This window comes from Aulonocara sp. 'chitande type north' Nkhata Bay, linkage group LG2 (assembly GCF_057382095.1).
Source record: "Aulonocara sp. 'chitande type north' Nkhata Bay isolate Kocher_YH1m ecotype deep benthic linkage group LG2, A_spYH_male_GT1.1, whole genome shotgun sequence".
NCBI lineage: Eukaryota > Metazoa > Chordata > Actinopteri > Cichliformes > Cichlidae > Aulonocara > Aulonocara sp. 'chitande type north' Nkhata Bay.
This window is the reverse complement of record NC_141345.1, coordinates 21,949,707-21,976,803: the sequence shown is the minus strand read 5'-3', so window position 1 is coordinate 21,976,803 and position 27,097 is coordinate 21,949,707. Positions and strand designations below refer to the sequence as shown.

The 27,097-nt window shown below is 43.1% G+C and overlaps 4 protein-coding genes across 13 annotated transcripts in view; 1 reads left to right on the top strand and 3 right to left on the bottom strand.

Moving 5' to 3' along the window:
- pdlim7 (PDZ and LIM domain 7) overlaps positions 1-7,409 on the bottom strand; it is a 34,421-nt gene extending 27,012 nt beyond the window's left edge. Inside the window, exons 1-2 of one of the 4 annotated variants that reach the window (XM_086310298.1) lie at positions 7,228-7,409; positions 4,964-5,062 (exon numbers count right to left, since the gene is read on the bottom strand). In XM_086310298.1, coding sequence (XP_086166424.1) covers positions 4,964-5,062; positions 7,228-7,257 — 129 coding nt within the window. In that variant the 5' untranslated portion in view covers positions 7,258-7,409. Of the gene's footprint in view, positions 1-4,963; positions 5,063-5,694; positions 5,953-7,227 lie in introns of those variants that run through there. The other 3 variants (XM_086310323.1, XM_086310307.1, XM_086310314.1) reach the window with 3 other exon arrangements.
- A 2,692-nt stretch (positions 7,410-10,101) lies between these two features.
- On the top strand, positions 10,102-15,435 carry cltb (clathrin, light chain B). Of its 2 annotated transcripts, XM_086310276.1 has the most exons (6): positions 10,102-10,531; positions 11,082-11,125; positions 11,290-11,407; positions 11,701-11,812; positions 13,541-13,594; positions 14,374-15,435. In XM_086310276.1, the coding sequence occupies exons 1-6, from the start codon at positions 10,378-10,380 to the stop codon at positions 14,543-14,545; spliced, it is 654 nt and encodes a 217-aa protein (XP_086166402.1). In that variant the 5' UTR covers positions 10,102-10,377; the 3' UTR covers positions 14,546-15,435. The 2 variants fall into 2 exon arrangements, with proteins under 2 accessions (XP_086166402.1, XP_086166411.1); XM_086310285.1 differs by lacking the exon at positions 13,541-13,594 and having other exon boundaries at positions 10,107-10,531.
- Positions 15,436-16,105: 670 nt separating this feature from the next.
- On the bottom strand, positions 16,106-17,855 carry higd2a (HIG1 hypoxia inducible domain family, member 2A). Its single transcript, XM_086263014.1, has 2 exons — positions 17,634-17,855; positions 16,106-16,735 (listed from the first exon to the last, which is right to left on the bottom strand). Exons 1-2 carry the CDS (start codon positions 17,818-17,820, stop codon positions 16,569-16,571), a joined length of 354 nt encoding a protein of 117 aa, XP_086119140.1. The 5' UTR covers positions 17,821-17,855; the 3' UTR covers positions 16,106-16,568.
- Positions 17,856-19,003: 1,148 nt separating this feature from the next.
- ankhd1 (ankyrin repeat and KH domain containing 1) overlaps positions 19,004-27,097 on the bottom strand; it is a 32,936-nt gene continuing 24,842 nt past the window's right edge. For 4 of the 6 annotated variants that reach the window (XM_086310227.1, XM_086310243.1, XM_086310252.1 and 1 more), the window contains exons 24-39: positions 26,224-26,399; positions 25,821-25,983; positions 25,635-25,730; positions 25,430-25,546; positions 25,171-25,339; positions 24,853-25,052; positions 24,403-24,755; positions 24,115-24,267; positions 23,736-23,885; positions 21,417-22,974; positions 21,115-21,307; positions 20,790-20,912; positions 20,330-20,581; positions 20,035-20,219; positions 19,768-19,944; positions 19,004-19,653 (exon numbers count right to left, since the gene is read on the bottom strand). In XM_086310227.1, the coding sequence (XP_086166353.1) occupies positions 19,594-19,653; positions 19,768-19,944; positions 20,035-20,219; positions 20,330-20,581; positions 20,790-20,912; positions 21,115-21,307; positions 21,417-22,974; positions 23,736-23,885; positions 24,115-24,267; positions 24,403-24,755; positions 24,853-25,052; positions 25,171-25,339; positions 25,430-25,546; positions 25,635-25,730; positions 25,821-25,983; positions 26,224-26,399 (4,125 nt within the window). In that variant the 3' untranslated portion in view covers positions 19,004-19,593. The remainder of the gene's footprint in view (positions 19,654-19,767; positions 19,945-20,034; positions 20,220-20,329; positions 20,582-20,789; positions 20,913-21,114; positions 21,308-21,416; positions 22,975-23,735; positions 23,886-24,114; positions 24,268-24,402; positions 24,756-24,852; positions 25,053-25,170; positions 25,340-25,429; positions 25,547-25,634; positions 25,731-25,820; positions 25,984-26,223; positions 26,400-27,097) is intronic. The other 2 variants (XM_086310235.1, XM_086310268.1) reach the window with 1 other exon arrangement.

Genomic DNA, 27,097 nt, shown 5'->3' with positions numbered 1-27,097 from the left:
ACCTTAAAGGCCGGTCTGTGAAAATATGGTCAGACATAAACCGGTCCGTGGCGCAAAAAAGGTTGGGGACCGCTGTTCTAGGAGGAATAAAAAGAACCAATGACATTGTTTGGGATGGTCATGGTGCTTCTCCTGAACTGGTTTTGCTTTTAAAAAGATGATGTAGATAAAGTTCTAACGCTGTGGACTGCATTAGGCGAATATGTGTGTGTGAGAGAGAGTTGGTTATTGATGGACACGGACACCTGTGCTTCTGGCTCAGGTTCAGAGTGCAGCTGCTCCCTTACTTGAGAGGACAGCAGTTAAAGTTGCTGTGCTCAGACCTTCGGTTGGTGGGGGGCAGACAGAAACCCTACACCCACCTCGTTCACTTTGCAGCAGTTTGTCAATACAGTTAACGTCAGTAGAAAACATGTTCTTGAAACGCACTCCACTGTTCCCCACAACAGCCCGGGCGCGGCACAAAGACGGCTGCGGGACAAGGCCAGCTCTTATCATATACGTTTATTTACGCTCTACGTGTTACACATGATTTTGTGCAAATGCGATCATGCCAATGACACGACGTTTCTCCAGCTTCAAGTATTTGCAACTGCGAGGCTAGCCGAAGAGTTTGTAGCCAGTTTCAAGGCTTTTTGGCAGAGCAGCAAAGCTGTTTTGGAATGCTATTGAATTTCAAAGCATTCGCCAGCCTCTCAAAATGCAGCTTTTTGAATTCAACTTTGAAGTTCTTTCCTTGGGTAACCTCACAGGTGAGCCAGGGCCCCCCACACTTGCTCTCAGCCTTTCTTTTTTTGGTTAAACTAATAATGCCCTCAAGTTTATCTGCAACTTCTGATATACTGACTGTGTAACTCTGCACCAGCTCACTTTTATTCTTTCCAGGGCTATTTGGAGGCCAAGAGACAGTCTGTCCTTACATCACTCACTCAAAAAAAAAAAAACACACACAGAGCACAGCTGATGCCAAGCCATAAATATTACTCTGAGAAATGGAAACTCAAACCTGTAAGTATGTGGTCACCCCCCCAACATGACTGCAACTGAACACCTAGTACCAACTCACCTTAAAAATACTGCATCATAAGACATTTATTTATCCAACTAGGAGAAATGCCCCCTGCAGCCAATGTATCAGCAAGTTCTGAATTATTAAATCACCCCTCTAACAAGGCCTCTCTTCCCGGAGTTTGTGTGAGAGTGAGAAAGAAAGAGTGTTTAAGAAGATACAAGAGATAAAGCAACAGATGGCCTACTAGTCAGACTGGGACCCAGAAACCGGAATATAAGAGCCGATGACTCATCCAGCTGTGGTGGTGGATGGGTGTTGGTGGTGGAGAGACGGTTACAAATCTCTCTACTTGCTTATTGACATGACATCATTAGTAATTTCCTATGAACATCTGATTTCAGTGGTATGGCATGTGTTTGTCAAAAGAAACCAGATGGCACTCAGAAGCCTCGGTTATGCTATCATAATGTTTCTGGAATCACACTGGCACGAGATCTGGGTCAGATATATGGACAAACTCCTCGGAAGAGTTGCGGGGCTGCACCAGAGCGCGTTGCAGTCGACATGGAAAGAGACAAAACTGCATTACCACAACATCTTGCTTCCTATATTTCATGCCTTTCCTGTTGAAACAGGATACTGGCGTCAATATGCGGAGCGAGATACAAGTTGAGTCAAGAAGACGGCCTACTTCAAGGTCATCACAGTCTTACATTCAAAAAGCAAACAGAATTTTGCACAATACCACCATGGTTAAAGAATTACATTATGCTAGTAAGTGAAGTTTGGCATTTTTCATCATAGACAAGCGTTTCCTTAAATACCAACATCCTCTGCAGCTTTAGGGGAATTCTTAGGAAACTTTAGTACGTCTGAGAAAATAATTCTGATGTTGTCACGGGGAGAGACTACATATTTATACTGGAAATTCTTCATTACAGTCTAGAGCTGTAAAGTATTAAAAAATGAACACACTACAAGGCAGGAAGGATGTAATAAAAGGAACCATCAAACAGATTTATGGAAAATTCAGGACTCTGTCTTTCTAGAGTTTGACTCATACTTGGGAGTAAAGGTGGAGGTCTCTGAGCCTCTGGTGCTTCAGCCGTCTCTTGTAAGTCCTTTAAGTTAATGGATATGAAATAAGAAATAGCTGTCCCTTTAAAACCCACTTAAACTCAAGTAACGCTCAGGTCTGAACCAAAAAAGAAACCAAAGCCAAGCACCACTCAGATCCTAGTTGTTGAGAGGGCGAAGCAAAGTCCACTGGGCATGGCTGCGACTAGCATAATCTTGTCAGGTTTTATGGCTTATAATGACATGCTTTATAGATAATTCTTTAGCGGTATGGTGAAGAGTCACGCGAACTAATGATTTTACTAGCTAGAAATGCTTAAGCATCTATTACCACGAGGAAGAAAATTAGAACAGCTAGAAGAAAATCAGCTGTGTCCCAAGAGCTGAACATTGATTGAGCAAAATAAAAGCCCTGCACATATTTCTTTCAGGATTAAATCAATGTGTACCTATTAATCCAAGGTGAAAAAGTTATTCTTCCTTTTCCCTTCACTGTGACTTAAAAGTAATGGCCATCATTCCTCTGATCTCACTGGGAAAGTATCCCTTTGAGACCGGAGGAGTCCACCACGTGAATGAGAAAAGTGAGTGTGCAAGACGTATTAGACACAGAAAGGAGACAACGGGATTGTCTGTTGGCAGCAACAGAGTGGATATGAGAAAAATCCCTGGAATGCTGAGAAAGCATAGCCTTCCCCGCCTGCAGACAGAGGAAGGAAACAACCATATTTGTCTAGCATGGAAACCAATAAAACCAAGCGCCAAACACGGGGAGGTAGCAAGTCAAAGCCACAACTTTACAAATCGATAATTGGAATATCCACGTGCAGTACAAGAAACAATATCACCATCTGCCACAGCACGATCAAGCTCGAGTGGCCTAAATAACCATCGGCTTCAACAAATCCACTCCCAAACAATGGCAACTGTCATCTGGTGTTTACCAAAAAAACAAAACAAAAACCACTTGGACATATGGATCCTTCGGGAGTTGCAATCTCATCACCTCACAGAGACTCCAAGAGCCTTTTGTTCCATCAATCTACACTCTCTTCATTTTGTAATCACTTAACCGTCCGTCTGGGTTCACATACTCATCAGCTACAAGCCAGTAAACACAGACCACCCACCACATCCATCTAATGCGAACCCAGTAAGTGTAGGTCTGACTTCTCTTCCTGTTACTAAGGGATACTGTAGATCATTGGGGTTTACGGCCCCTTGTTGGGCTGTTTTCAACCTCTGCGACTGTGGGACTCGCTGTCCCTACTTTTATGACAATCACGATGAGAGCAAACAGTCCCCAAGAGGTGAAAAGAAAGAAAAAAGAAAAAAAAAAGAGAGAGAAAATCTGTCACATCTTTATAACTTGTGAACCCCGAGGCCCAGTGCTGGAGCAAACAGAGATATTGGCCGCTGACCAGTCGTTACAGCTCCAAGCTTAGAGATACTAAGGGGTTTTTGTTCCTCGGCTAGGAGCGATTAGCTTAGACCAACCTGAGGGAAGGATATTGCTATACTATAAATCATAAACTATAAAATATCACACAAGTTTTTGTAGTAGGGAAAAATCACCAGCGTGTGATATGTACCTGGAATGCAGACAAACTGGGCTCTTGCGCCACTTCAGTAATCAGTCAACACATTTAGATGAGAACTCGTTTGATAGCCGTCTAGATCTACTGACTCACACATTGATATTCACCCTGCAGTACGCCCCGTCTGCCTGGACTGAAATTCCTCCAAGTTAACAGCTATGTCTCAGTTTGTTTGTGGCCGTACGTCAAAAGAGGTTTCTATATCTGTTCGGTCTTTTATGGGTACAAGTAAAATGCTTCTTGTCATAAATCCAAGGGGAACATTGTGTTTCTGACTGAAATGCCTGGCAGTAAGTAGAGCAAATACAAGACAAGTACTGACAGGGTTGGCGATAACGTTTGCCTTCGCCACAGGATTAGATGAGCTCTACATGCACCTCAGTGTGATGCTACTCACAATACCCTGCAGTTCATGGGAACCTGCATTTGTCTGTTTTAAGTATGCAATCTTTTTTTTTTGCACCTACAAAGACAAAGAAAGCTCAATTCAATAATTACACCAGGGTCCAAACCTATTAACTCCTAATCATCTCTGAAATAATAAACTGCAAATATTGAACATAACTACAGAATTAATACCTGTTAAGTCAGACTGACACTTACAGATCACCCGGTTTATTTGGATAGCAGTGCAATAATGCAATAAAACCAGCGAGCGCATAGTAGAAAACTAGATCTGTGTGAGCAATAGCTGGCAGGAAAGCTGGAATGATTTTATGTGTGTGCAATGTGCAGGCGTCTGTGTGCGTAGCTGCAAGTGCGAGTCTGTATGTTTGTCAGGCAAAGCAGCTCTGCACTTATATGGGCTGGAAAGTGGTCGCCGCTTTCGTCAATAGCAACAGAAGTTTATAAAAGAGTATCTGAAAATTTGTCCAGGGAAGGAGGAGGGCAGCGAACACACAGAGTACAAAGCACACAGCAGGAGTGTCATGCAAAGAAACTGCATGTTAGAACAGATCGGGAAGGGTTACCAAAATGAGCCATAAAAACATTTGAATAGTATGGAAATGCTTCTGTAGACAAAACCCTTTACTATCCGTGCCTAATAAAAAGAAAAAGAAAAAAAGTGATGTGACACATGCATATGCTGAGGCAGGGTAAGCCCTGATGACTGAGGTGGCCAAGCTGGTACTTAAAACCAACAGACTCTTGTTAACAGGCCGAGGCTTTCATAGAAGCTTAGAGGAAATCTCCGAGGAGAGTGCAAACACCTCAACTGCTGCTCTGCACAGATGCAAAAAAAGTACAAAAGCTGATTCCATGTGCACTTTCTTACCCTTGACACGGTGAGAGGCATGTTGAAGTCCTTGCCACCCTGCAGCCTGAAGCCCCAAGGCGGCGAGCCGCTGAGGGTTACAGAGTACGTATTCATACCCTTGAGGAAAGAAAAAAAAAAAAGGGGGAAAGGAAACATCTTAATTAGCCAGAAAGCCCGGAAAAGGTTCTCAAGGTCCTTTATTATTTTGCTTTATCTGAAACAGTCTATCTGCTGGCTCTCAGCACCACCAGCCCACAAGAGCACACATACACACAGCATACAGAAAATAACACTCAAGTTGTTTTCTTTTACAGCAGATAATGTCACGTCTTAGTTTTAGGAATAACCATGTTACGGCACGTCAAAATTAGGCAATAAAGAGGGAGCAGTGCCAGTTGGACGTGCCATTTTTACACATTTCAAAACACACAAATAGCCTGGTGTCATAATCTAAAGCTAAACTCTAAGGTGAAGTTAGAGTTTAATTCATTTCAGTCTACTGCAGCACCAATGTGCAGCATTTAGAAGATCTACTGCACAACAATAGCAGCAACAACTCCTCCTTCGGGGGGGATAATGTGCCACTTGCTGTATTCAGCCAGGTAACAGGTATCGTGGCTTCACCGCAATTAATTACTGCCAGTCTGCGGCAAGGCACTAAATAACTAGGTAGTTTTAAGAACCAAAGGGCAACATGAGATGCAGCCCTCTGTTAGTGGCTTACACAGAGTTAGGGTTTGACCACTGACCTCTGTGCTCACACGGCTACTCTAGCCCTGCTCCTCCTCCTCTTCCGCAAACCTACCAGGTGTCACAGGTCTCCGTGACACACAGCTATGCCACCTACCTTGTCCTCAAAGGTCAGCTGGTAGCCCAAACCTGGGAGAAAGCTAAAGAGTCAGTAAGCTGGAGCAAGCAGATTCCCTCTCTGTTGGCAAACCCTACCCCCTCGATCCTGACTGTGACACAGGCAAGCCGTAGCCTCTCCTCACTCCTCAGAGGCTATATAAGGAATGTAAAACTACACCAAACTATTTCAGCCCAACACCCACATGAGTCACAGGGAGAGAAGGAGGAGGAGGAGGGGGGCAGAGGAGGATGGAGAGAGGTAACGTCAACGACCCATGGATTCTGGCACGGGCCAGGAGATTTTTTTTTCTCCTCCTCTAAATTCATTGCACTTGGGAAACGGCAGACGGCCACAAATGAAGCAAAGCACACAACCCTCTACATTCTTTCTGTAGGGCATGAAACATAGTACAAGCAAGAAAAAAAAAAACCCTCAGCGATTATACTTTAACATCAAGCTCTTAAAGCAACAGAGCCGCTCACACACACTGTAAAGGCTGGTGAGACAGTGGTGTGCTCACAGATAAGGAAAATCTAGCCTTTAATCCAGCCTAGCACCCCAAATAATCCCACTAAGAAAACCTGCAAATCTGCTAAAGTTAATGGAAATCCTTAAAATAAAAAAAGACTTGCATTCGCATTCATTCACTGTCAATGCAGCCTCTAGATCTGTACAAACCTGACTCTTTATTGGCAAAGCTTAAATTAGTTTTTCTCAGAGCCAGGGAAATGAACTATGATACAGAGGAGCATAAGGCGACAGAGAAAGACCTGCAGCAGGAGCAGCAGGTAATGGAGGCTAGATTTCACTGGTGACAAACACCACACTGAAAGCTGATTACTCAGACTGTATTAAAGCGGAGGAAGTTACAGCATTAATGTGACTGCACTCTACTTAATTAAACACCACCCTGTATGATAGGCAAGAGAATAAAAGCATCAGTTTTAAGACAATAAATGTGTGGCACTCATCCCCATGCTTATGGTGTTGCTATTTATAATCTTCTATATTATTGCTGCTGCTGCATTAGTTCTATAGGAACTCGTGTTGCTCTTAATGAGAGCTCAAATACAGGGAATTTTTGGTTAACACGCTACGCAATTACGAGCTTACACGGGTTTCTTCAATGCGTCTAGCACACTAATTTCCCAGCGGTAATTAAAGGCCACGCTTTGAACGCTGTATCCCGGTTAACACCGCCGCAGACAGCCAGGTTTCCACTCGCGACAACACGGGACACGAAAACCGGACAAAACTCTCGGCTCTGACAAAGTAGTTAGCACAGCTACAGAGCAGCAGGGGCTCGGGGAAGATGGCCAGAAGCATGAGCCTGCACAGTTTGGAGCACCAGCTTAGCCCATACAAACCTCCTCTGTGGGGAAAAAGCTGGTTTGAAGAAGTTACACAAACACACAAAGATGCATTAGCTTACCTCTTGTGTCTCTCTGTGCTCGCCGGACATCACGAGTGTACCGGATTAAAAATAATTAAAAAATTTGATAAGTGGGTTGGTAAGCAGGCAACTTTTCAGACTTCCTTGAAGCAAACGTCAGGAAGCCGCCGTGGATCCCCCTGGTGAGCAGCAAACTCATTCCCTCAAATTCTTTTTAGCAGGACTCTGCTGAGACGTCAGAAGTCACATGGGCGGAGGCTTCATTTCACTCAGAGGCCGAGTTGCACTCATCAGCTGCTACTACTAAAGCCATTCATCATAGCCGCCCTGAAACAGCTTTTCTCAATCACTCCGTCGGTTTTAACTAAAGGAACATAAATAAATAAGACTATGCCTCAGGGATAAACATGAACTAATCCAGGACACCGCCCCTGAAGAATAACTTTTTACACACGCATCTTTCCCCTTTTCCTCTGGTAGAGTCGGACTCATCCAGAGGAAACATTCCTGTTTACCCTCAACTTTCTCAAGATGTTTGTCCACTGTTACACACGCTGTTTACTGTACTTACTATAGTAAGTACAGTAAATAATAATGGCTTAGCTATAGCTAAGCCATTACTATTTAATAGTAATAGGTAACTTAATTTGACATGACTTATCCTAGATGGAGAGAGAAACAGATATATACGTCTACAATAAACAACACAGTTAAAATGAAAGTTTCACTGGTGCCTGCATGGTAAGAGCCTTATACTATGAAATAGCGCAAGAGTCTGTAAAATAAAAAAGAAAAGTGAAGTTAGTTTAAAAAAAAAAAAAGAAGAAGCAGTATTTGCTTCTACTGCAAGTGCTACTATGTTTGGCTTTATAATTTCCCTAATTTCCTTCGGGATTAATAAAGTATTCTGATTCTGGTTTATATTTTCTTTGAAAATGCTTTTGTGAAACATTTTTGAGGGAAGCTCCTTGGTAGGAAAACGGATAAGTGGATAAACGTCTCACCAAAAAACAAAACAAAACAAAAAAAGTTAAGAAAGTGCGCAGATACGGTCAGCTGCAATCAACACTCTTTATTATCATGCGCATGTCATCAATCGCAGTCCCTGGAACAGAAGTGGAGCTCTCGCTCTTTTGTACCTTTGTACATTCCAAAGAAAGGGGAGGAAGTCACAAAACGATCATACACATCGCTCGCTGTGAAACCTAACGGAACTTCCACTACAATGGGTATGCTGTTTCGTGCCCTTGGCGCTATCAGCACCTGCAAATGGAGTTGTTTTCTTTTGCTTAACGTAACAGTTAAGAAAAACAACAACAACAAAAAAACCGTAATTCTTTCTGTTCGCAAACAAAAACAGGTGTTAAAAAAGGATTCTTTTGAACAATTGAGGAGGGTAATATTTATTATTAACATTCATATGACAGACACTTTATCAGTTCTAGCCAGATTTATGGAATAATTAATGTGTATCTTCTTTTTTCAGCTGCTTCCTCTAGGGGTCGCTACAACTTTCGTCTCATCCTATCGCCAGCATCCTCCTCGGCCACACCAACCCTCTGCATGTTCTCCTTCACTACATCCATGAATCTCCTCTGTGGTCGTTTCCTCCTGCCTGACAGCTCCATCTTCAATATCCTTTGTCCACTATATCTACTATCACTCCTCTGCATGTATCCAAACCATATCAGCCTCGTCTCTTTAACTTTGTCCCCAAACTGTTTATCCAGTGCTGTTTTTTCCAATTATGGATTTTTAAATGGTACAAAACTCCACTAACACTAACCACATCGACCATTACTGAAAGGTCATTACTAATGATCATAAATGCAAAGCATAGGCCGTTAATAAGATCCGTAGCAGGAGTAAATAGCAAACAGGAGAAATATATAGAGTCAAGAGGGGTATATACAAAAATAAGAGAAAGGCACACTTTAGAGAACAAGTTCCAAAGTGCTTGGAAGCAGTGTAAAGAAAATACATGGTCTGAATAGACAGTGTGTGAGTCACCTGAGTGATGAGGATTACTCAAACCATGGTGAGGTGAGTGGGCAGGTGTGGGGTGTGGGTGTTTGTTGAGTGTTTAACAGTCCGAATGGCCCAGGAGAAGAAGCTGTTTGTGAGTCTGGAGGTGTAGGACCTGACTGACCGGAGATCTTGACCTGGCCTCCAGGGTTGGCAGAGGACAGTCAATGGTTTTTTGGGCGATGTTAATTACATTTGCACATCCTTCCTGCTCTCAGCTGTGGCCCCTGCGTACCCAACACCCAGGCAGTAGGAGAGCATGCTCCACTGTGGAGCAGTAGAAGGCCAGCGGAGGACAAGGTGAGCTCTTTTGTTTTAAGGACCTTCAGCTTTAGGTTATTTTCTGAGCACCAGTGTGACAAGTTTCTCTACCTCTGCCCTGTACGCCTCCATCAGAGATGAACCCAGTATGTCATCAGCATATTTGACGACTATGTTGGTTGGGTGGGTTGAGATCAGTGTAGAGGGCATACAATAGGGGGATCTGGTGCAGAGTGACAGCGAGTGGGGGGAGAGGTGGGGGCAAAGTCGGACTGATTGGGGGCGGTTAGTGAGGAAATCTTTGATCCAGAAGCAGGTGGCAGGGAGGATCTGAAGGTGTTCCAGTTAAGTGGTGAGGATGTCTGCTGCGTCTCCCTTTTAATGATCCACTCATGTAGATTTTGCTGAGGATATTCATTTTCCTGCAGGGGGGGTGAATGCATAACCTTTATGCTTTTACGAACCATTTTCCATTTCTGTTTATAAATTGTGCTATATAAGGTTTGTATATATTTTTTTATTACTGTCACTGCATTAGCACTACAACCCTTGAGATGACAGTGCTGTGCTGCAGATGGCCAGCAGATGGCGACAAACTCCAACAAAATGTAAAGGTCCCCTCGGGGTGCTGCCCCTGCTCTATCATCATACACATACTGGTTGAACAAGTGAAGAAATAATGAATCATCAGTTACGGCCTTTAATCGACGCGTAGATTGTTTGTTCCGTATGCTTTACTAGCTGACTCTATTTTTCCAAGCGATATTTAGAATAGATAACACTCTAATCGAATTTTTAAGTTGTTACTATTAACGTTGCAGAGCTCGGTGGCCTGATTTTTTGTGGCTTTAACGTTTAGCAAGCTAAGCAAGCTCAGTCAAACTTCTACACTTTTTGTGAAAGATGGCTGACAACGGAGCGCACCCGACTGAAGAGGACCCGGCCGCCGCTTTCCTGGCTCAACAGGAGAATGAGATAGCGGGGATAGAAAACGATGGCGACGCATTTGGGATCCTAGAAGGAGCCGGTGTTCAGCAGCCGCAGACCGACAACTATGGCAAGCTTGTCCCTGAGCTAACGTCAGCTAACGAGCAAACAAAGCTAACTAGAGCTAGCTAATACTAATACAGGAACTTGCATCGGTAACTTGCTTAGTAGTTAGCCAACAAAGGCCCCACCGCCATATGTTAACAACACCGCTGTCTGATATAAGTGGTTAACACTCTTATTGCTTCCTATTTAGATTCAAACTAACAGTACGTTAGCCTTGTAGCTTAGCTAGCTGCGACAACGTAGGTTTTGTTTAACGCTATCCCACATAACATTAGCTATGTGACACTAGCACCTTAAAACTAAGCAAGCGAACAAGTGCTACTGGCCTTCTAACCGACAAAGCAGCCCAGACAATATTAAGCAGGTAACCAAACAGGTGTTGCTGCATTTCTGAAGTCTTATCCGTTTCGAGACCAAAAGTTACACCACGGTAGTAGTAGCAGCGAGCATAAGTCGCTCCAGATAGCAAGGAAGTATAAGCGGATAAACTCCAAGAAGTTCATCTAAACTTATATCTGTATTTTTTTGTTTTGTTTTTAAAAAAAAAATGCTAGACGGGTTTGAAGAGCCTGCCACGTTGAATGGAGACCTGTTTCAGGTGAGCTTCAGTCTTGTCTGTCTCTTTATATAACCTATGTGTGGTTGAGTTTTATTCCGAACACCGTAATCATGTGATGAAGGAGTGGGTTTGCTGTGGCGTTCACGCATAAATGAACCGAATAGCTGCTTCTAATGGTGTACATGTTTTGCGTACCCCAACAGGAGTCCAATGGCCCAACAGACAGCTACGCAGCCATCGCCCAGGTGGATATTCAAAGGCAAGAACCTGAAAGTTTACGCAAATGGAGGGAGGAGCAGAAGGCACGCCTTGAAGCATTAGGTTGGTAACAATGTTTCCCTGCCGCTGTCAGTGATTGTGTGTAATGCACTTAGTGCTGTGTAGCTCTTATGATTCTTCTTATTTTCCTTACAAGGTCCCTGGTTCATTTCACACGTATTTACTAACACTTCACTGTACTGCTATTTGCCCTTCTGTTAGAGGCTAAACTGGCTTTCAACACACTGGTGATAAAGTTTAAACTAATCAGAAAAGATCTGTGTCACACATAGAAACAGAAGAAATTAAATGTAATACAACTGTGTGACGTTTCTGCTTTCTTGCGTCCTAATAAGACTCGGCATCCAAGGCAGCGGAGGAAGAATGGAGAGTGAAAGCGAAGAAGGAGCTTGAAGACTGGCACGTACACCAAAGTGAGCAGATGGAGAAGAATAAGACCAACAACAGGTTAGGATCTGACCCCCCCACCCCACCGCTAATGTGCAGAGAAGTAATCGATGATGGTGATGCTGTAATCACTCTACTACCTTAGTTTTGAATTTTATATTGGTAGTTAGAGGTAGTTGTTCTTGGTAAAACAAACATTGTGGTTCAGTTAGCAAACATGCCTCGCTCTAAACTATAAGTTCAGTGGAGGTTCAGTGGAGGTCCTTATAGGTTCTTCCGAGGTGTGGGAAACTGTGCCTTTCTCTACAAGATTACATCCTAGACCTGTGTATGTTTTACAGCTGACTGATAAATTGACACGGTTGTGGTATATGTGTTGAATTTACTGCACCAAGGTGATCACAACAGATTACAACACTATAATACTTAATACTTCATTTAGCCTGGTTCCCCTCAGTGTCATAAACTGTGCAGTCTCTCTTTTCTTGACCAAGCTAACCAGTTATTCTCTCACACTTCCCAACAGACTCTATCCAAGTCTGGCACGGTACCGCTCTGCATCTGTAGCTCTTTTCTTTTTTTCTTCTATTTTTTTATAAAGGACTGAGAGGCAATACTCTGATGAGATATTAGTCTACAGCTGTGTGTCCAGTAGGGCTGCCACGATTAGTCGACTAGTCACGATTACGTCGACTATCAAAATCGTCGACGACTGATTTAATAGTCGACGCGTCATTTGAAGCTTTGTAAGATCACAAAAGCAGGAATAAGTAGCAGGATTTAAGAGTGTAATAACGGACTGAAACAGAAGATGGCAGCACTGCATGTACAAGGATGCCAGCTGCCGTTAAACCCCGAAGAAGAAGAAACTGTGTCCCAGAATTCATAGCGCGGCCCAGCGCAGTTGTCAACAATGGCGGCAGCTAGTTAGTTTTAATATTACTCTTATTATTCTTTCTGGGTCACAAAATAAACGTTTAACATATTTTCAGGCGAGAATGTAGCTGTGTAAACCTCAAATATCTGCTCAGTTTATCAAGACACCGCATATTTTCAAAAGCGCTCCGACGTTTTCGGAGGCGTCTGTTACCCACTAGCTCGATAGCTAGCCGGGGGCCATGAGAGCACCGGACTCCCGGCAGATCGTTTTCAAACCCACCGCCCTACTCAGGTTAAACATATACAAGTCACTTAGATAACTTAAAAATGTTATTGTTTGGCTTTTTTCAGTATTTTATTTGTTCCTGAGTAAATCGGCTGAGTTTATTAAACTCCACCGAAACAATCTGCACATATCATCTTGTCTTTATTTTTAGTTAGCACAGACCTTAAACACTTAAAGCTGTAAGCTAATGATAGTTATATAAGAGCAGATGCTGCTGGTGCAATAAGCTGTACTTTTACGTTCAATGGATGATGATCTGATTAGTCGACTAATCGCAAAAATAATCGGTGACTAGTCGACTATCAAAATAATCGTTTGTGGCAGCCCTAGTGTCCAGTTCAAGTGCCCAGAAAGCAAAACAGGAAACTAGCTAGCTGAAAAGAATGCAGGCAGCAGAAAGAAAATGCTGCAGTCGCCCCCTCCCCATGCTAGAGCAAAGACCATCCTAGATTGTTTATGACACTAGTGCGAGATGTTTAGTCACTGTTTCCACCTCATTAGAAATGTTTCTCAGTTGCTTACAATAACCCAGACTCTAACACTTTTCTGCTTGTTGACTGACACTGAAACTGTTCTCCTCTCCTTCTTTTTTCCTGCTTTCTTGGCCTTGCTCTGCACGCTAGGATTGCTGATAAGGCTTTCTACAAACAGCCCAACTCTGATGTTATAGGCTTTGTGTACGTTTAGAATTCTTCTGCCTTCTAATATTGTATGATCTGCCCCCTGAATGACCTCTTTTGCCCACGATGCATGACCCAACACTGGAATTGTGTTTTGTTTTGTTTTTTCTTTTTTGTCAAAGGCTTCATTTGGCATTATTTGTGTTCTTTTTGACTGATTTGTGCCCTGGATGTTTTTATATACCAAAAATAAATATTAAATATGTCAACAATGAAGTGTATGTTGGGTATAAAGTATAGACTGTATGAAAGATGGATGTAGCTACCCTTAAGTCCAATTATGCTTTTCCATGATTTGATATTGACAAATTGTTAGCCAATGAGCTGCTTCTATCTGACCCTTAGAATAATCAGGGTTTTTTTTTGGTTTGTTTATTTTTTTGGTTTTTAAATGGACCAAAAACTTCTGAGCCCATAAAGTCCTCGTGAAAAATTCTACTGATGTCAAAGAGTGAGGCAGCCGAGGATCTTTTTCAGCCACGTCTATTTACTTTCAAGTCCTTTATTAGTCTGGGATGTCGCCCCCTGGCCATTAAAACAAAAGCAGGATTCGGGTTTTAGATCTGGAAGCTACATCTATCTTCTACACCATCTGCGGCATAAAGACATGCATGAGGTATTTTTTGCTTTTACTATCTCGTGAGCACGTGCTCTTGGTGTGATTGAACTTTGTGGTTGGGAACCGTGTTTGGCTCAGGCTGCGTTTGCTTTCGTGAAATCCCTCTGATAACCTCCAGCTCACCGACACCTTTCTGTGCTTCCCTTCACATCCACAGAGCATCTGAGGAGGCTTTCCTGGCAGAGACGGACAGCAACAGCCCCGGGTCTGAATGGGAGAGAGTAGCTCGTCTCTGTGACTTCAATCCAAAAACCAACAAGCAGGCGAAGGATGTTTCCCGAATGCGCTCTGTGCTGATCTCTCTCAAACAGACACCTCTAGTTCGCTAGAGCATGTCGCTGGGGGGAGCTAGAAACATTGCCTTTTAATCTCACTTTGCATCAGAAGGATTTGTATGCCCTTTTGTGTACGAAAAACACCCTGGTATGTTTATAACCTTTAAACACTTCCTGCCTTTAACGATGCCTGTTAGAGTCAAATAATATACTTAAACCTGTGAGAGGAGGGATTACTGTTACAACATCCTTTAGTTGGTCAGCTTCATCACTGCTATATTAAGAAAATATTGTTACTGTAAATTCAGTCATTTCCCTTTCTCCTTTAACTTATAAATTGTTACTAGGTCAACTTTATTGCATGACTTCCTGATATTTTGGATGCACATTTTTAGTTGAATTTATAAATTAGCATTACGGTCAAACACTTAGCGATTAAGCACTGTTACAGATTAGATTGTAACCAGTTTTGCCTCATCAACTATAAACCATTAACCGAAGCACATTAATGTTCACTGTATTATATTATATCCCTAATTACTGTTTTTAAGTTAGCATATTTTTCACTATAACATACCCAAGCTCGTGGCCTTTTTTGATCAACCTCTTTCTACAATTTGAGCACTTAGCTGGATGAATTTCTCTTCAATTTGGCAAGATTTCAGCTAAATTAAGAAACATTGAACTACAACCAAAGATTTCATTGAAATTTTCAGAGTTCACACATTTTACGGCTTGTTTCTTATTTTGCTATATTATACCATTTTCTGTTACGCCAACAAATTTTAATTTTTTTTTTTAAAGAAATGATGCACGGGGTCATTTACAACAGCGATGTCTTCACACTGTTTCACATGCTGCCTATTTGGATTTAAGGAATAGTGAAAAAGTGAATGTTAAAAGGGAACTGGAAAATAAAAACAGTGTAGTATGATCACTTCAAACGATTTGTCTTCAATTCTTAGCTGTGATAATTGCTTACTTATGCCCTTGTATTTTGACATACAAGCAACTTTGATAGGTGGTTCAAACAGAGCATCAGAATGGAGAAGAAAGGTGATTTAAGTGACTTTGAATGTGGCATGGTTGTTAGTGCTGGAGTGGCTGCTCTGGGTATTTCAGAAACTGCTGATCTACTGAGATTTCCCCACACAAACAACTCTGAGGTTTACAGAGAATGACCAGAGTAGTTCAAGCTGATTGGAAGGCAACAGTAACCTGAATAACTGTTTGGTACAACCAAGGTATGCAGAAGAGCATCTCTGAATGCAGATCAGAAGACCACATCTGCTCTAGTCTCTGAGGAATGTTTCCAGCACCATATGTGCGACAAATAATTAAGGTAGCTCTAAAGTCAGTGCTAATATTATGACCACGTTTGGGTTATTTACAGATATTTTAAATCTTTTAAGCATAATTTTTTATACATATCATGCTTAACTTGGCTAGCACAATTCTCTGAGAGGTGACTTTATAAAGTGTATAATTTACACTATTACACTACACATAACACCTGAAGGTCTTCTTAGGAGGATTTTATTCTGTTGAGTGTTTTAAGGTGGACTTGGGCCTAACTCAAGTCATTAACAACGAATTTCCACACTGAGTTTGTCAATATAACCTTATAGGTTAGCACACCAGGAAACTCAAACACAAGATATGGTGCTTTATCTTAAATATGACACCAGGTTCAAATGTGACATTTTATTAGAATATAATAATAACAGTATGGGGGATACATTTGAAGCCGAGCTCACCAAATGAGCAAGAAAACAATTTACATTTATCAGCAATTTGCTTCAACACAATTTTAGTAGTGTTAAAGAAGTCCAGCCTGCTTACTGGTAACAAGCCGATTCAACTTTGCTGTTCCACACTGTCAGCAAGAAGCGAAAATAATCATTTTTTGTGAGTGATTCACAGTTTTTAAACAGCAATAAATAATGCTGACATTTACATATGTGTCTGAAGAATGTTAAAGACCCAATACATTATTCAGTTCATTTAAAGAAGTCCAGAGTCTGCTGCGATTCCACACACTGAATGGACAATGGCAGAGATGTGGGATCGATCCATTTCACTGCTTGGGTTTCAGAGCCGTGGCAAAAACACCAACAATAATGGCAACTACAGTGAAGCCTTGAGCAAAGATGCGTCCCCTCATCAAGAGCTGGGACTGTCTGGTTTTCCCTTGATGGAAGGCACGGAGACCATAAATCAGCGCTCCCGCTGTTCCCAAACAACCTGGAAAATAAAGAAATTATAGCTTATAAACCCAGTTTATTAGGACAGTTAACTGGATCCACAGACAAGGAAAAACTCATGGCTGAATAGTGTAACTAATATCAAGTAGAATGGGGTGATGGAGATATAAAAGCTGCACTTTCCTTTGGCACAGACACTTTTTAGTTATCAGGGTGGCTGCAGTCAACGGTAAAATAAAAGGAGACTGTTCATTTCTAATGACAGCATTATTGCTACAGATGTCAACAACAGATGGCCTCAGCGTAAACAGCTTCTAAATTAGAATCTTAAACGCTTCAGGGAACACAAAACAAGAATCAGCAATAATATCATAGGCATCAACGGACTATATGTATGATTTTGGGAGTAACAATGAAAGAAAACAGCACAGGCTATTTTAATAAAGCACTCGTGAAGCAACAGTAAGTAGTATATCAGATACAGAATTGCGTAAATAACTGTTGACAGATGAACAAGAATGTGAGATACAGTCCAATTATATCCCAAACATGTTTGTCCGGTTTTACATTATCCACTTAAAACGGCTTTTAATACGCTTTGATGTATTGAAGGTTTTATTGTGCAGACCACGAGTTACAAAATATATGAAGAATGACCACAATGACCTCCGGGGGTTGAGAGGACGCTGCCGCACAGCTGGAGGAGCAGCTCCGGGAATATTTCCGGTACCGAAAGCAGATCGTTGGGAAATATGTCATCGGTTACGTCGATCTAGCCACACACCTCTGCTGTGTTATCAGCTGATGTCGTGCCCACCACTCACCCAAGCCTTTATGTTTTATATTTAAGCGCTAACATAGTTGTGTGAAGTAGAGGACATAGCAGACCGCAGTTGTGACTTTACGGTGCAGCGCTTTTCTCCGCTTGTGTAACTCACCTATCGGGACGAATGGGTTCTCCTTGGTTTTCCTCGCAAACTTTTCCTTGAAAGTCTCATCTTTGACTTTAGGCAAAGGGTTGAAGCCTTCGATGTTTGGAGCCTGGGATAAATCAAACGGCACAGCTCTCTGCGGAGCTGCTCCGGGTGTTTGCTCTGCAACTCCGGGTGTTGCTGCTGCCGCCATGCTTACCTTGGGTATGACAACCAGGAAATCCCAAGAACTACATTTCCGGTTAAAAATTTCCACGGCTTCACAATAAAGGTCCAAATATTTTAAATTAAAAAAAAAAAAAAAAAGTCTACCTTGATTAGAGAGGAATGCCTTGGACAAATTCATCAATCTTTCACTTCAGAAATATAAAACAGAAATATAAATTAGACTAAACACTGACCACGGCCTCTTAGTGCAGATATTCAAGTATTTTAGTATACAAGTATTTAAAAGCATACCCAGCTGCAGCAATATTATGATCCAATATCTGATTGTGCGCAGTAAGTGCTTTTTCTTTAGATATAATTGCGCTTTTTCTTTTTACTTTAGAGTACACTTTATTGCAGCTTCTCAATGCACAACTTTCAACTCAAAGCTAAACTCTCCCCCCACCTATTTGCAGGTGTGTTAAATGTGCAGTTTTTTTAACTTTAACAGAAATTAAAAAGTCAGATTTGTTTTAGAATAAAGTTCAGCGGATGTTAAATTCAATTTAGGTCATTTACTGTCCAGTGATGTAACTGGATACTTACCACAAACAATCAAGATTGAGGTTCTATATACACAGCAGGATGGTTCCATTTTGATAATTAAAATGTCATGACTTGTAATTACTTGAAATTGAATCCCATATTTAAAAAAAAAAAAAGTGGCTTAATAAATATTTGTAGCAACTGCTGGACGTTCTAATTTTCCTGAATGTGAGGTTTCACTTTCCAGTGGCACATTCCTTATGTGCTGTACAATGCATCAATGAAACAGCTACACATTAAATCTAAACGAATCTTCAGGTGCCACATTTTATTTTAAATCACAAATTGTTTGCTATAGGGAGGAAAGCTACGCGGTATATTGGGATTTTCACATAGCTCTCAATTTTTCACAAAATAAACCCCACTCTTACCACTGAGTGGCAGTATTGTACAACCTTCACTGATTCTCAAACATGAAATCACTTTTCCCCCTCAGTGAAGCACTTAGAATGAAATACTTTAATGTCTGCCTAAGAAATCATGCAGTCAGGAAGCTTGAGCCCAAAGAGGAATAAAAAAATCAAAATCTAGTGGATAAAAAAACAAAAAAAAAAACAAAACTTAACTGAAGACTCAGGAGTCATATGCATCAACAAAGATAAACAAAAAAGCTTCAGCACAAATATTTTTCAATCTTTTTATTGAATATTAAGGTAAATATTTCACATTAATACAGGCTACATAAAGTAGAGCCACTATACGACATGAAATTTACTCTCATTTTAACCCTTTTTAGTATGTAAACAATTATACATGTATTTACCACTCTAAAAGGTTCTGATTTCGCTCTTCAGGTAATCATCATCTAGTTCTGGGCCAAGTTTAAATAGCTACTTCATGTTGAGCCCCCCCCCACCCCACCCCGCAGCCCAAGAACGGTGTACGCGGGTTTAAAGTCAAAAATCGCTAAACTACGCAGAGAATGGATCCTGTTGAACAGGTGATCGCGCGCGTGTGTGTGTTTGCATCATTGGGACACTGATAACAGCTCTGGCCCAATTTCCTCTTTCCTCGTTAGATAGGCACATCAAAGAATGGCGTCAAAGAGAACTTCCAATTCTTCAACCTTTACTCTGCATTTCAGGTCTCTACTAAAGTTTAAAAGTTTACGCGTTAATTTTTTCGTCGTCTTATTCGGTCGTGTCGGTCAGTTGGTATTACATGTTTGCACTGTGGGTCATGCTGTGTGTGTTTGATTGCTGTAGGATGCCGTCTAATTGACATGGTTCAGGTGCACATTGCCCACATGAGGTGCCCAGGTACCGGTCCACACCTGAAGGAGAGAGGAGAAAGGTCAGGGGGGTTATTAGTCAAATGCTGCTCCTTATAAAACGGCATAAATCTGCACAAGTGTCGCAAGTCTGATTTTAATAAAGGCCAACTTTACCTGCTGTTGTGGGTCAGAGTTATCTGCATTGTTTGGGACCACTTTAATGATGGGGCTCCATGCAGGGTCACCAGCGTGACCAGCGTGCAAACCATTGTACATCGGCCCCCCTGGGCCTTCTGCCATGGTAGGATGAGGGGGCAGCATGGTTCCTCCATACATAGACATTGGCATCCCCTGGACAAAATGGACACAGATAGCCGTTAAAACACAAGTACACAGACAAATGGGCATTGAAAGTCCGTCAGAGCTGTTACTCTGAGTTACCTTTGGGAAATCCATGTAACTGTTGGGCAAATGCTGCGGCTGGTGGTAGTTGTTAGCAGGGTTTGCGATGCCCGTGTCGTCCTGCTCCATGGGCTGGTGCTGAGAGAAGGCCGATTGCTCCGCGTGCATCTGCGGGTGCATCATGTGGCTGTTCATCAAGGGCTGGGACCAACCAGACATGGCCTCTGTACCAAAACAACACAAGGCGGTTTTATCGCTGGACGCCAAAGTTACTGAGAACCCATTTCTGTATATGGCTGTGTTCAACTCTCACATGGGCCCAATTTGCTCTTACCTGAACCACTGCCAACCCCGAATGACCAAATGCCTCCCTGTCCAACTGATGCCGTGTAGCTGGTTGTGAGCAGAGGTGGGTTTACAGACCCCGTCTGTCTGATCCTGGCCAACCGCTCTGTGCCGATGGGTGGGGGAACCTTCCGGTCCTGTTGCGAGGAGCTGCCTGGCTTAGGCTGAGGAGGTGAAGCAACCGCTGAGGTGGAAAGGGCAGAGGAGGACACCGTGGAGGGAGGTGGGACAGGAGATTCACCTGGTGGGAAAAGACAAAGCCTAGGTTAGAGCACTTCCAAATAATTTTTAAGAGACTGATTTGTTTTTGTTTTTAAACAAGCATGGAAAAATGCTATTAAACTCTCTAATATTAAATTAATGTTAAAGGGATTATAAAAGGGGTCAGGGGTACATTTAAGGCCTAAAATGTAAAAGAATTAAAGAGAAGCGGTCTGTGAGCCTGGTACCTGATGTGGATGCACTCCATGGGTGGGGGGAAAAGTGCTGTCTGCTGAATGAGGGTGTGCCAGCTGTATGACCAGGTAGAAAAACAGCACTGCCAGAGATCCCGGTGGCAAAGTTAGGCAACGCTAAGGACACAGACAATAGAAGGAGACTGTCAGCTTTACAGTACTAAATATAAATAAGACCTTACATGTCAACATAGATTCACCACATCCGGTTGCATGTGTACTGTAATCACCACCTTCTTTATTTCTCCTGAAATTATTCTGATAATTATTTTGATTATTAAACCCAAAGAACTGGAATTAAACAAAAATGCAGCCATACCGATGGGGCTGTTGACCATCCTCTGGGTGGTGGAACGGTAGCCAGGGGCTTTTGAGCTGTCTGGAGGAGGTGGGGGCATCATATTCTCCATCTGGCCCATGCTCATGTACGCTTGCTGAGCCGAGAAAGACTGCTCTGGGGGTGATCGAGTAGGCAAATGGCATGCACCCCACACTGGATTGTTTCCCACCTGCTAAGGCAAGCACAACTGATTACTATCACAATCCAGCTGAATGGTGCCCTTACCAAAGTAAATGCACGGTCAAGTAAAGTTGTAGTTGTGAAGATTTATTTACGCCTACCTGGTTGCTGTTATCAAAGATGCTGCTGAAACTGAAGAGACCTGTATGACCGAGGTTGGCGTGCATCTGCTGAGGCTTGCCTGCACTGGCGACATGCTGCATTTGAGAACCGTTCATCATTCCAAGATTACCAGAGACCTGAAGGGAGCCTGGGATCTGGGCTTGAGCTTGGGTCTGAGCTTGTGGAGGCAAACTTGTTGGCTGGGAAGTTGGGTTTTGGGTTTGTTTTGGGACTTCTTGGTGAGTGCTGAAGGGTACAAATACAGACTGTTGCTGCTGCTGTGTTTGCTGCTGCTGCTCAGAAAGGGAATAATAAGGCCCTGGTGGCTGCATACGATGGGAGACTCTGGGCGCAGGTGCTGAGAAGTGGGGTACTGTGTTGTTGGGGTGCACGACGTTGTGCGAGAAAACAGCAGCAGGTGCTGTGGGTAGGTGAGAACTGGGCTGTGGGTTGAGGTGAGGCTGTGGAACATCTGTGGATGGTACAGAGGAGGGAGGGGGAGGTAACTGCTGGCGGGGTTCTGGCTTTGGCGCTAAGGACATGGCAGGGGCCGCGAAACTCACAGAGTTGCCGCTCTCGCTGACAGCAGCGGGCTGGCTCTCTACGGGCAGAGACGACTTGTCTTTTCCAGCAGGGGGAGCAGCACTGGGCTCTGTTTTAACTGGCTGGATGGGGGGCTGTGAAATGGGTCCCACTGGCTGCTGAGGAGCATTTGCCGTAGTTGTAGTGGAACTGTGATGTGCGGGAGAGCCGGTGCCTCGTACTGTACTACTGCCACTGGAAGGCAACGAAACAGAAACGGGTGTGACACCGGCAGGCTTGGGGTCTGGGGCAAAGAGCTGTTTTCTGACAGAGGAAGGCGTAGCGACACTCTGTTGGGGATTATATGGAGTAGGGTTAGGCGTAAGAGGTGTAGCTATAGCAGCGGATGTGTTGGGAGCACTGGTGGTGGCGGTATTGGTGGTCGTGACTGGGACTCCTGAGCTTGCGGTGCTGCTGTGTTCACTGTGATTCGAGTTGGGTCTGGCCTGTGGTCCTGTGTTACTGGATCCTCCGCTGTGTTTGGGGGAGCTGTTAGCACTGCCGGGACTCACAGGGCGCACGGGGAAAGGTCCCCAGGTGCTAGCAGCAGGAGAGAAGGTGCCACCAAACTGCGCCATGGGTAGACGAGGGTGCCTGATCTGGTGCATGGTCTGAGCAGCCAGGAGCGCCAGCTGAGGGTGGGTGTATGCCAGGGACAGGGACACTGGGAAAGGCTGCCTGACGTTTGACGACAGCCCTTTCCCGATCTTTCCCCCAGCCTGAGAAGAGGATGAAGACGAGGATGAGGGAGGCTGGAACGAGACGCCTGTTGATGTGGGCAATGAGCTTAGAGCCTTTGGCCCAGTGGTTGAACCACTGGTGGCCCCCGTGGTACTGGGGAAGGAAGCTGAGGTCGTTTTCGAGCCCGGTGCTCTGATGTGAATCCGGGGAATCAGATCCTCAAGCTCTTTGGCCGGGTCCTGGATCAGAGCATTGATCAGCTGGACTGCATGCCTTGTAGACTCCGTGCCTCCTCTGAAACCAAACACCAGAATATGCTTATTCAAAAATATGTCCTTAAAAAAAAAAAAAATCTGGCAAAAAAAAAGGGTTTTAAAAATATGTCATTTATTATTTTGCCAAATAACTGCCCACCAACTGTAGCTCTAGGTTCTGCACCTCATACAAAACACCAAACCCAGAAAAGCTCAATACACAACATTAAGCTGCAAAACTACACCAAAGAGGAAGTAAAGTTTCTAGATGTGCTTATTTTCCCTCTACACACTGAATATAGTATAGCTCGCCGCAATTTCGTAAGTCATTTTAATCACTCATTTTCATTTCAGCCTTAAGCATCCATGATGTGAATAAAGAGCAGTAAACCTATTAAAGAGGCTGACCCATACTTTCAAAATAGCATGGATGTTCATATGTAGCAATAGAGGCAAAGCTGTTTTGCAGGCTATGTAGAGGTATACAGGCAAGCTTTGCATACGTTCAATCCCAAAATATGCTTCTTGCCTTTATTCTGAAAAAACGCAATGTCTTGCAAAGACTCCTTATATGATATCTCACTCTTCCACCTCCGCTTTGTGAACTGGGAGTATCTTGAGGAAAATACTAGCAAAAGAAAATCTGCATATTTCGCACATTAAATGTCAGATCTGTATTTTGTCATGCCCCCCCCCAAAAAAAAAAATTAAAAAAATAAATAAAAAGGCTTCATATACCAGTCCATCTGATATAATTTAGCTGTAATGGCTTTGTAGTCCAGCAGAGGGTGCTGCTTTTACCTTATCGTGATCATCCTCTCTCCATTCTTGTCCTTCTGCTTGTCCACGTCAATGTGAGCTCCTGTCACATCCTGGATGGCTGTTATGTTGCAGCCTCCTCGACCCATGATCCGAGACACAACGGACGCTGGTACAGAAAGCTTCTTTGATCTTCAAAAGAACACGTGAAATGATGATATTAATGTTTGTACTATAGCTGTCTCTTAATTCAATCAAAAAACATGCAATCATTGGCTTTGTGTGCAAGCAATGCCTTGCCTTAAGATGTATACATAATAATATAATAAAAGAAAAAAGTAAAATTTGACAATGGGGAGAACAAAAAAGTAAGTATTGCTATTGATAATTTGCACACGTCGAGTCAAACTCATAAACTGACCTTCTGACGACTTCCTTCCAACCTTCTTCTCTTTTCTGGCCTCTCTTTGGACTCGTGAGGCTGAGCTTACTGTTGGGTGAGGTGACAGGAAGAGCCATGGTCTTGAACGGGGAGGGCAGGGAGTTGGTGGTGGAGTCGCTTGCATCTGCAGCTCTGGAACCAGACAGACTGTTTGCTTACAGACATGATAGGACGCAACAAAGTAGTAGTTGTTATGTCTAAAGATCCAAAGTTACACACAAAAGTACATGTCAAACAACAAACGTGCCCACTCGATCAGAGACTCACTTTTGCGTTGGTTTTGAGATGGAGACTGTGACTTTGTTTTCCACTTTGCCGTCACTCTGCGTCTGGGAACTGTGTCTCTTCTCTGGGCCGGACAGGAGGGCCTGGACTGCTCCTGAGGAGGGGGCAGAGGAAGAAGAGGACGACGAGGAAGAGGAGGAGGAGGTGCCGGAGGAGGTGAGGTCAGGGAGGTAGTTGAGCTCCTGACTCTTGCTCCCACTGCTGCTGCTCTCACTGGCACAGTCGGTGCTATCCAAGGGGTCAGAATCACTGTTGCCGCCTGCCACTCCCCCACCCCCACCCCGTGGCTCGCCGTGGATCTTGTTCTTGTCAGCTTTGTGCTGTGCTAGTGCAACCTGTTAAGAAATGCATACATTTGGTCATTTCCCCCTCTTCAATCTTTAGGATAAGCTGGAGATGAAAACAGGGCAGATTAAAAAGAGTAGTGCTCACCTGCGGATCTTGCAATATGATGGGTTCATTGGGCACCGAATCCTTGGTCTTGTTCTTTTTGTTCTTCCGATTGGTGCTTGGGGTAGTGGCCACACTCGCTCGCTTCTTACTAAAAGCTGTAGTGAAAGTGGTGGAGGTGGCAGATATACCAATGGTGGTGGTGGTAGTTGCACTCGGAGGTTCAATTGGAACCTCTGCTTCTGAGGAAGGCGAAGGGTAAAATTCAGGCATTAGGAAGAATCGGGCCACAAGATTCTAGTTAAAATGTATCCAAGTCATGAAAATACTTTTGAGTTAAAAGTTTCAATGAAACAATACCTTCAGCGGAATCCTCCTTCTGCTCCTGCATCTCAAATGTCTCCTCCTTGGTTTTCTGCCCCTCCTCTTCCTCCTGTTTCCTCTTCTGCTCCTCCTTCTTCTTCTTGCGTTTCTCCTTCCTCTTCTCACGCTTGGCAGCCAGAGCCTGCTTCTTGCTCTCCTCTCGAGACTGCAAGAGTCATAAAATCTCTTTTTATCTATGCCTTTTATTCAAAATGCTTTTACCTCCTAAAACACTATCACATGTGACTGAAATTACCTTCTCCAAGTCTAACTCCTTGAGGAGAATGGTAGCGTTCTTGTTGGCCTCGGCAGCCTGCTGGTCTTTAGCTTTGACAATGGTCTCCATGCACTGGTGACACTTCTTCAGCAGCTCCTGCAGGGTCACATTTGGAGTTTTAGCTCTGCATATTCCTCTAAAGGTTCTGTAGGTGACTACTGACTGAAATGCAAACAATACCTACCTTGTCAGCAATGGTGGCGATATATCTCATGCACTCAATATCTGACGGGAACTGGTTGACCTCCTTCACAAGATACTGCACCACCTTCACGTGACCCTGAAATTTTAAGTAAAGAATTAGTAACTGCAGTCGTCCTAAAGTGCAGCAGAACAAAGCAACGTTCTTAGGTCTTCTTCAACTGCGCACCTTACGAAAAGCAGCCATGAGCGGGGTGATCTTTCGGTTGTCAGCAGCATCTACATCAGCACTGGCGTGCACCAGGAGCTGGACCACGTCAAAATGACCACCATTCGCTGCCAGCCAGAGGGGAGTGTTCCCTTTCTTGTTTCGTACGTCAATATGCGCACCTCTGAAATAAGACAGAATTGTTGCCTTCATCAGTTAATGAAAGCCACCTTGCTAATGAGGTTAGAAGACAGAACACAATTTATGGCAAGCATCTGGTTTTTAAAAGCAAAAACAAGAAAGAAAAACAAAAACAGAAAGAGCATGGCTTAAAACATCTGCTTCACTAAGAAATAAACTTGCATTCAACCCAATTCCCTTAAATGATGAATCACAGTGAGATTTAACTCAAAACAGTCCTCACCTGTTGATGAGCAGCTCACAGAACTTGTAGTGGCCCTTGTCGGCAGCAATGGTGAGAGCAGTATCTCTGGATGAAGGAACAGGGGGAGCGTTGACATCGGCGCCTTTGTCCAGCAGCACTCGGCCCACCTCTGCATAACCTCCTGATGCTGCCTCCATCAGCGGGGTAAGACCAGTCTGTTTAAACCGATCAGTTATTAAGAAGGCCAAGAGGGTAACCCGAAAGGATAAAAATAGTGTTTGTATCGTCCAATAATTCATACATGACACGGAGTCAGTGGGAGAAGTTAGGGGGCTTAAGGTTGTATAATAAACAGGTTGTGTAGTCAGCACACACCATTATGTCAAGCTCTGTAAAAGGATGGATATAAGTATAATAAGTAAATCCTAGCTCAACCATGGTGAAGATAATTGGTGGGTCAACCAGTCCCAAAAAATTACTTCCCACCTTCTTTTGTAATTATTTTTTACTATTTTACAAACATCATAGGATAAGGAAAAGAAGAATTTAAGGATTTAACAAAAGAAACGTGTACTGGTGCCGGGACTGAGTCTGCTATGATGAAACTCAGGTCCTGAAATGGGACCAAAAACTCATCCCAAATAGTTTAATCAGTCTATTCTTATTGGATTGTTTAATCCATTTTACATACAAAGAAAAATGTCACTTCATTGCTCAGATTTTAAACAAACAGGAACATAAATGGTGAAATGCTTGTGATGGTTGATTTTTGTTCCATCTACTCCTAGTTCCTCAACTCTGCCTTTAGATCATCTGTAATTGAAGTAAAATATATATAGATGATTTCTTTTGTGGTCTCATTTCCATTCTTAAACCATGTTCATTTTGCTAAAGAAGGCAATGAAGGAAGCAC

Bases quoted from the DNA above. Each gene is read 5' to 3' on its own strand.
- cltb (XM_086310276.1), top strand. From the start codon at position 10,378: ATGGCTGACAACGGAGCGCACCCGACTGAAGAGGACCCGGCCGCCGCT. The intron at 11,813-13,540 runs GTTAGGATCTGA...TCTGCACGCTAG, and splicing joins AAGAATAAGACCAACAACAG to GATTGCTGATAAGGCTTTCT. The intron at 13,595-14,373 runs GTACGTTTAGAA...TCACATCCACAG, and splicing joins TCTGATGTTATAGGCTTTGT to AGCATCTGAGGAGGCTTTCC.
- higd2a (XM_086263014.1), bottom strand. From the start codon at position 17,820: ATGGCGGCAGCAGCAACACCCGGAGTTGCAGAGCAAACACCCGGAGCA. The intron at 16,736-17,633 runs GTGAGTTACACA...TTTATTTTCCAG, and splicing joins GAACCCATTCGTCCCGATAG to GTTGTTTGGGAACAGCGGGA.